Source organism: Paroedura picta, chromosome 1 (genome assembly GCF_049243985.1).
Source record: "Paroedura picta isolate Pp20150507F chromosome 1, Ppicta_v3.0, whole genome shotgun sequence".
Classification (NCBI taxonomy): Eukaryota; Metazoa; Chordata; class Lepidosauria; order Squamata; family Gekkonidae; genus Paroedura; species Paroedura picta.
The window spans coordinates 151,984,578-151,993,664 of record NC_135369.1 but is presented as its reverse complement, the minus strand read 5'-3'; the positions used below and the strand labels follow the sequence as shown (position 1 = coordinate 151,993,664).

Genomic DNA, 9,087 nt, shown 5'->3' with positions numbered 1-9,087 from the left:
ATATTACTGCTCGGTCAGAACAGCTTTATCAGTGCTGTGGCGAGCCCAAAGTCACCCAGCCGGCTGCATGGGGGGGGGGGGTTAAGAATCGGACCCAGCTAGAAAGACAGATAGATGCTAAGCTAATGTAGGTTGTAAAAACTTAAATTTCAAATCCTGAGGGTTTTGAAGAGATTTTCCTATTTTTTAATGGATGAATTTTCAGATAAAATTTTCAAGGAGGGGGGCCATTACCTGTTGGTCTTATTCCCTGGCATTTCCCCGGCCCTGGTGGAACAGCTCAGTCTTGCTGAACCTCTGGAGCTGTTAAATCACAAGCGTACAGAACTATCTCCCGGAGAACTCATATGGATGTATCTCCATTGGTGTACTGATGACAAATGAGGTGTGTTTAAGATTACGTGAAATTTGGAAGTTATACTTGTGAAGTACCATTCATTTTGGCACAAACCAGAGCCAGTGTGATGTGGTGGTTAAGAGCAACAGCCTCTAATCTGGTGAACCAAGTTTGATTCCCCTCTCTTCTACATGTAACATCCTGGGTGATCTTGGGCTAGTCACAGTTCTCTTAGGACTGTTCTTGCATATCAGTTCTCTTAGAGCTCTCTCAATTCCACTATCTAACAGGATGTCTGTTGTGGGTAGAGGAAGGGAAGGTGATTGTAAGATACTTTAAGTCTCCTTTCAGGTAGTGAAAAGTGGGGTACTAAAAAATCGGCTCTGCTTCTTCTAGAACAATGTTAGGTTTGACCATGAGTCAGCCGGGAGTTCTCCCAACCCAATTCTGATGTTTGAACAACCAAACATGGCACTGGACAACCAATTTGTCTTGGGGTTGTGGCAAGGGTGGCGAAGAGATTTCAGCCTCCTTCTTTATTAAGCAGAAATTACCTTGGGGTCTATTTGCCCCTTAGTGGGACTCCAAGCACCCTGGATCCTAGCTCAAGTCAGGTTCAAACCTAATATGATGTTTGGGTCTCAACATCCAATAATGCAGTCCACCCCCCGCCTCCCGATTAGTGTCTATGTGGAATCAAACTCTGTATTTCTCAGCTATGCCGTATGATTTTCTTTGCTTGTATTCAGAAATCAAAGAAATCACTCACTGCTGTCCCTTGCCCTGTTAATTCTGCAGTTAAAATCTACCATTGTACAGGGTAATATGCAGGCTAATCTAGTAATTCTAATTGCCCTTAACTGGAAATCATCTACTGTGCCCCTGTCAAATGATTAAAGAACAGCCAACATGTTCCGTGCCCTGGAACACAGTATGTTGCATCTGGGCTCATTCTCGATACACAAAGGACAAAAAGTACTGTACAAAAAGCACCCTGGTTTGTTAGTTTATGTCAACAACACGTTCCCATGCCTTTGCTTCAATCAGTAAAGCAATGCTGCTGAGTAATAATTGCAGGTTCAGGTTTTATTGAGTGAAATGTAAGTTTTATTTGATGGATTTTCTGCAATTCTGGCATTCAAAGGCACAAAAATTCTGCCAGAAAAGGAAATATAGAAGATCCAAGGTCAAAGCCCGGCTTAGCTGTGAAACCTCACTTGGTGATCTCAGGCATGCAACCTCCCCCCCCCCCCCCCGCCTTTTGTAGCCTAGCTCACAGGCCTGGAAGAAGGAAATAAATACAGATTATTATAATCTTGAACTCTTAAACTATGAAAGGACAACAGGGTAAGGAATAGTATCAACAAGCCTCAAGACCTTGTATTTTATTTTTCTTATTTTTCTTATGGTTTTAAAAATGTGAGAAGTAGATGGAATCAACAGCCCCCTTCACATTGCAATTTTGAAGAAAAGGCGGTGTGCTGGACATCTCAGCTTCTATTAGTCTCACAGTGCATCCCTAAATCCTGATCCTGAAAGGTTTTGGATGGCAACAAATCATGATATTGGTGCAACTTGATATTTATATATTTTCGATTTATAGTTCAGTTTCGATTTATTGACCCACACTCCCAGACCATGCCAGCTTGTAGCCATTTACAAAACACACTAAAACAAGAATAAAACACATTTTCCCATAGGCCTAAACCAGTCACTACCCTTCCTGATTTCCCCAACCAGTCCCATTATGTACCACCAACCAACCAAGATGGATTGGGGCATTTAAGGCCATAATAGCTATTAGGAGAAGGGACCCAGTCTTCCACAGTCTGGCCTCAACCAAATGCCTGGTGGAAAAGCTCCATTTTGCAGGGCCCGTGGAACTGTGATAGCTCTGTCAGGGCCCTCAGCTCTTCCGGGAGCTCATTTCACAGGTTGGGGCCAGGACTGAAAAGGCCCTGGCCCTGGTTGAGGCCAGGTGCACCTCCCATGGTCCAGAAACCACCAGCAAATTCAAACCCACAGAATGAAGAGCCCTGCAAGGGTTAGAACGAGACAGGCAGTCCCAAAGATATGCAGGGCCTTGACTGCAGATGGCCTTAAAGGTAAGTACCAAAACCTTGAACCTGATCCGGAATAGGATTAGCAACCAATGCAGCTGCCTCAGTACTGGCTGTACATGAGCCCTCCAAGATGATCTATTGAGGGCCCTAGCAGCTCCATTCTGCACCAATTGTAATTTCCAGGTCAGGGAGAGAGAAAGGCCTGTGTAGAGTGAGTTACAGGAGTCTAATCTGAATATATTGGTGGCATCAAGGCACACTTGCACCACAGCAACATTATGCAAGTCTAATCTGCCCCACCTCTGCTCGTGGGGATCACAGTTATAGATGTCCTCCAGCCACTATGCAGCGGTGGGCCAAACCTCTAGGATCCTATTGAACCGTCAATTCCTTGTGGTATCACCAATCAAAAAATTAGGAATGGTCCAGGCTATTTCAAATCAGTAATGGATCTTTTTATTTCTTCTTTTTATAGTGATTCAAATCTTTGTAAATCATCCAAAATCATAACAGAAATCAATAACAACCAAAACGGTTTCCTAGGTAAATTATATCCCATTTTCCTAAACTTCCTCAGTGATTGCTATCCTTCATTATGTTTTCACTGTTCCATATTAGTTATTACTTGGGCTCTCAGCTCATCATCCTTTTGGGTCCTAATTTGCTAGACCACTAGCAAATAACTAATAACTAATTGCCTAGCACCCATTTTATCCCTGCATAAAATGGACTTTAGTTCTAGTTATTATTATATTTGATTTATTTCCCGCCACTCCCTACATAGGCTTGTGGTCCCCTCTATTTAGGAGGCTCATTCAACAACAGCACCACATGTGAGCTAATTCTCACTAGCTGTGCCCACACTTTGTTGTAGCCTGCTAGACATACTATGGAAGGATCCAAGGCTGTCTTCATTCTGTCAAAGGTGAAAAGTGGAATCGACGCCGTTAGGGATAGCTACAAGTGAGTATCACTAACAACCAGTTTTAACTTGATCCATTTCAATTTATGTTGTAAGCTACCCTGGTATTGTGGAAAGGTGGAATATATTAATAAATAAGCATAATTAATCCTCTTGCAGGTATGCTTTAACAAGGACAGTTAGTACAGCTTGCATAAGAATGGGAGGCTGCTGCAAAATGAGAATTTATTTCAGTGTGCCTGAAAGAAATCAATAAATGTGTGGATTGTGTCACAGCTGTGTTTTTGTTTGATGGAGAGCAGTGTTCCCCTCTGTTGCAGACTGAGCTCAGCTGTTTCAACATGGGACTCTCACGGGGAGGGGGGGGTTGGGAACCCTCCACTGTTACATAACTGCGTTCACAGAAGGGGAAGCCTCTTTAGGTAACATGATCTCCCTAATGATTGTCATACAGCCTGCATGGAGTGAAAATGACAGGCCCCATCTGCAGCACGAGTGTGGTGCATGGAGAATGAATGACATGCCAATCAGCATGAAGGAGTTCCTTCAAGGATTGTCTTGAAGAGGGGACCTCTGTGTATTTTCACCATCAATCTGTACAGTCTGGCTCTAACATCAGGTTTGCTGGGGGATTCCTAATATCTTATGCTGTGTCTGGCAACCATGTGTCCAGCTCAATGTGAGGTTTTATCTTTTTTTCAGAGAACATATATGTTGCCTCTTCAGGGACCCACTTGGGGTAGCTTGCAAAGAAGAGGGAAAAAGCACAAAAATTATGAAAACAGCATATGGATTTATTGACATCTCTAGTAAATGGACTTGAGCCAGGTTGCAAGCAAAATATCTAAAACATCAACAAATAAAATTAGTTAAAACTTAATAACAGTGTTTAAAAAGAAGCATTAACATCATTAACTAGAGTGTAAGAACAGCATAAAACATCTAAGAGCTTTAAAAGAGCCTTGTAAAAGAAGCTACAGAAGTGTGCAAAATACTGAAATATTCCCCTCTAGTTAGCCAGCATTAAAAAAAAGCAATGTTTAGCCTAGTGAAGAAAAGAAAATAAAGTTAATGCTAGGTGAACCTCAAGGATAAGAGCACTCAAGATGCCACCACTGCAAATGTTATGTTTCTTGTCTGGTGGGTTATTATTTTATTATCCTTATCCTTATCCATTGTTTCTAATATTTGTGAAACAGCCTTGGGAGTGGAGAGTGTCCTGGCTGTCTGAGATGGAATAAGGCAAAGCTGGCCGCACCCTGATTGGCCCTCCCTCTCCAGCTCCCGCCATCCTTACCTGGATACTCGCTACTTTGCTCTCAGACGCCTGAAAGACACACACAGAGAGAGAGCTCTGCCAAACTGCAAACGACCCCTGGTTTCTTGCTATGGCTCCTGCTGCAAGGGAGAGACAGAGACAAACTACAAACGACCCTTGCTTCCCTGCGAGGAAGGAGCCCTGATTACCTCCTATGGCTCCTGATGCAAGAGAGATCTGTCCCTGCCAGTGTCCCCTGGGTCCTAGCACCCATTCCATTCCTGGTTGCATCCATGATCCTTATCCATCCATGATTCCTCTATATATTTGTGAAACAGCCTGGGGGTTGGAACGTGTCCTGCTGTCCAAGTTGGAATAGGGCCAATCAGGGCCCTGATGCCCCTGCAGCTCCCTGGACTCTAGCCTCTTTGCTCTCAGACACACCTCAGTGCCTGGAGACAGCAGCAGGTAAGGGGAGAGGGCCCTGGGTCATGGTGGAGGGCCTGCTAATGACAGCCTCCTGGCCTGCTGACTGCCTGCTAAGGAGCTCTGTTCCGAGCCTTCTAACGAACTGGCCTGCCCCTGCCCGCCCCACTTGATCAGGCTGTGAGCTGCGGCCCAAAGCCACCTTAAGTTGCTTGGCCAGGGGAGGGGACCCTTTCAAGGCCCATTCTTAGGAATGGACTTTGAAGCTAGTATAACATATAATTAAAAAAACATTCTAGAATCTAAAGCGTTTATAAAACAGTTGGTGGACTACTGTTGAAACTACTTGCTCTCTCTCTTCCTCCCTTCACTGATTGACTTGTTGCTGGCAAAAGGTAAGGTTTGTATCCACAGAAGCATATTCCATAGGTGTATTTACCCAGGGAGCTATTAGGGCAGGCATTCTCTACAGGGGTTTCATGAAACTCTGGGGTTACTTGATGACCCCAGAAGAAGTTAATTTTTATATGTTTTTTTAAAAAACACCTAACATTTTATTGGGTAATATGACCATATGTGTATATGTGTATGTCAACCTACACCCATCCCCCCCCACACACAAATGGCTAATGATGGGCCTGAATGGGGTGGAAAGGGGAGGGGCCCTAGTCATAAAAACACTTGATGGTATTGTGGTAGCAACTGGAGTTCAGAGAGATAAGTACCCTCATTTTAACTTAGCTGCATGGGGTGGTGGTGGCAGGGGGCAAGAGAGTGGCAGATGCCTGCCCCAGCCCAGCGGAATAGGCCGCTGGGTCATTTCTGGCATTGGGGAGAGGGCAGGGGGAGATGGAGCGTGAGTTCACATCCCCCAACTTCATCACTGGTGGCAGATGAGATGTAAGCTAAGTATCGATCCAGCTTTCATTCCATGCTGTCAGCTGTAAGGTTTATGTGCCCACCACTCTGAATCTTAGAATTGACAACTACAAAGGGATAATGGCAGCCTACCAGCTTTTATTGTGGGAGAAATGAACTGCCTACTTTGAGCACTTACCTGATGAACAGCGTACCTTGTGTAAGGTGATTCATGTTCAGGCACTGACATTATCAAGACAGCAATTGACAGCAGCTAAACATTTATTCACTTTGTTGGCCTTGATGGTGTTACTGGACTCAACATTTATCCTGCTGCTTCAGACCAACACAGCTCCTTGCTTGAACCTATCTCCATTAGGAACTGTTTTTCCTACGTCTGGGTGGAATTCATTAGAAAGTCCATTAGTCGAGATCTTGCCTGTCTTATCTGATGAACCTCTTGTGAGGTGTTTTTAGAGTCCCTTTTAAAATTATTATTATGAAGTTTTTCAACCTGGAGAGTGCCCAAAAGCTTTGTTGTGTCGTTTTGGCTTAAGTAAGAAGATCACCATGCACCTTTTTTCACCCTGTCCACACGTCTTAAAGTAAAATGGAAGTCTAGTTGTTTCTCAAAAGCTTTTGCAATCCTACAGCCATGAGCCTCTTTCACCAGAACTTTATCACACACCCCTCCCCTCCGTTCAGGAACCGCCCGAGGTTGCACAGAGCCCCTTTCCATCGACCACTAAGCCCTGCAGCCTCCTAGGCGTCGGAGATAAGCCAGAAAGGAAGGAACCCGGGCAGGCGACGGCTTCTCCAAGCGTCCTGTCATTCAGAGAGGCTGTCGGCATTTCGCGCCTCTCTCCAGGAAGGCTTTTTGACAAGAGCGGCAGCAAAAGGAGGAGGAGAAACAGGCGGAGAATGCGAATGGATGGGGCGGCCTCGGCCAACCCCCGGAAGTTTCCTCCGTCTCCACCGGCGAGGCGGAGCTGCCTTGCCGCAGGCGCCCTTTTCTTTCCCAGGCGAGGGGCTGGCCGGTCGGGGTTGTGCACTTTCGGCGAGGGAGCGGCGAGGCGGCGAGCGAGCCTGCCCGGAACTAGCTGTCGCCTGGCCCGCCTCTTTCTCGTGTTTCCTCTGCCTCGGCCGCCCGCCGGCCATGCGGCTGCGAGGCGAGACTCTCCCCCTCCTCCTCCTCCTCCGCTTTGGCTTGCGGGGCGCGAGAAGCGCCTGACTGACGGCTCGGCTCGCCCGCTGCTTCATGTGGCGCGGCCGGTGAGGCGCGCAGCAGGCGGCTTTGGCCGGCGCGAGGGGCACGACCCCGGGGCCCGGGGAGGGCAGGGAGGACGATGTTGCTCTCGCTGGTGCTGCACACCTATTCCATGCGCTACGTGCTGCCCGCCGCGGTGATGATGGGCACCGCCCCCACCTACGTGCTGGCCTGGGGAGCCTGGCGCCTGCTTTCCACCCTGCTGCCTGCCCGCTTCTATCACCAGGTGGACGACCGGCTGTACACCATCTACCAGAGCATGGTGCTCTTCTTCTTCGAGAACTACACCGGCGTACAGGTGACTGGCTCAGGGACACAAGCACTATTCCCTCGCCCGCCCCCCCCCCCCCACCATCCAGGCGTGAAGAAGGAGGCCGTCCCTTTGGGGAGGGGAGAGGAAATGGATGTCCTTGGCCAAGAGGGTCATGCACAGCTTTGGCCCTTGGCTCAATGGCCTCGCTTTGGTCAGGTCCTGACTTCTTGGGCACAAGTGCACCTCCCCTGAATGTGTTGTGCATGTCGGTTGAAGGATGTGTGTGTCTTAAAAAGCAGGTGTGGAAGCAGGAAGAGGTCACGTTGCATTAAAAAAAAGAAGAATATGGGCACAGTGTTACATATATGTGCGCTTCGAACTTGGCGGAACATGCTGTAATTGAATACGCACATCCACGTGAGATGCTGAAGGTGTTTCATGTCTGGATGCCGGCCCTTTGCGTGTGCAGTTGTGTCCATGGTAATGTGAAATGGAAAGGGTAGTGTCTAAAAAGGGAATGTACATGCAAACTGGGCTTACATCTGAATTACAGGTATGAAATGGGGAAAAAACTGAATAAATGAAGTGTCTCCTGTAGTGGCCAGTTTAAAGTATTACTGATGCTCAAGCCTGCTCAAAAAGAAACCAGGCACTCTGGCCTGGAAGCCCTGCCCCAGTCCCACAGGTCTGGAGGAAAATGCAGCATGTGTTCGAAAGGCGTGTTGTAGCCCACATAAGAATTGCTCCTGTTCTGTGAAAGCCAGTGGCCTTTGGTAAGACCTTTGTCAAGTCATCCTAAACCAGGCTGTGAGGATTTCTTTTAAAAGTGACCATAAGCAACCTTAAGAACTTACTGGCTTATTCTGTTGGGTTTAGGTTCCACTTTATCAAATGTTTAGGTTGTTTCTTTCTGGGGGAGGGGGGAGTTTGGTCATTCCACATATTCAGCAAGATTTGGTGGCTGAACTTGGAAATTCGTCTAGGAAACAACTTTGGATAATCTAAAGCAGCCTTTCTCAACTTTTTTACTGTTGAGAACCCCCTGAAACATTCCTCAGGTTTCAAGAAGCCCAAGAAGTGGCACGATTGTGCAGAATATAGATGAGAAGCATAGCTGTTACACACCCACCTGGGGCCCCTCGCCTTCCCACCTCCTCCAGACCCATCATTGGCCATTTTTGGAGGGGGTGGGAGGGTTGACATGACCATATATGGACATATCACCCAGTAAATAACTTAGGCAGATTGTAAGTGGGTGGGCAGAAGGGCATCATCTGGGCACGGAATTGGGGTCACTGTGGTGGGCAGGTAGTTGTGAATTTCCTGTCTTATGCAGGGGGCTAGACTAGATGACCCTGGAGATCCCTTCCAACTCTAAGATCCTATGAAATATTTAACAAATTTTTAAAAAATATATTTAAAAATTAATTAATTTCCATGCATTTGGGAACCCTTTCAGGACTGTCAAAAAACAGGCCTGATCTTGAGATTTTACCATATTACCTTTACAACTAACTGTGAGTTAGATAAGGCATAGAGACAGATTCTGATCCAAGGTCACTAGGAAATCTTTATGGCACTGGGATTTGAACATAGGCCTCCCAGAATGTACTTCAACACTTAACTGCTGCACCAATGTAATCTTGAACATTAGTCATACCTATGAAATTAGTGTGCAACTAATGGATTTTCTTTACAAGATG

The 9,087-nt window shown here is 46.5% G+C and overlaps 1 protein-coding gene across 1 annotated transcript in view; it reads left to right on the top strand.

Moving 5' to 3' along the window:
- The first annotated feature begins 6,829 nt into the window (after positions 1 to 6,829).
- The window catches only part of AGPAT5 (1-acylglycerol-3-phosphate O-acyltransferase 5), a 38,077-nt gene continuing 35,819 nt past the window's right edge, over positions 6,830 to 9,087 (top strand). Inside the window, exon 1 of the mRNA XM_077309181.1 lies at positions 6,830 to 7,429. Coding sequence (XP_077165296.1) covers positions 7,211 to 7,429 — 219 coding nt within the window. The 5' untranslated portion in view covers positions 6,830 to 7,210. The remainder of the gene's footprint in view (positions 7,430 to 9,087) is intronic.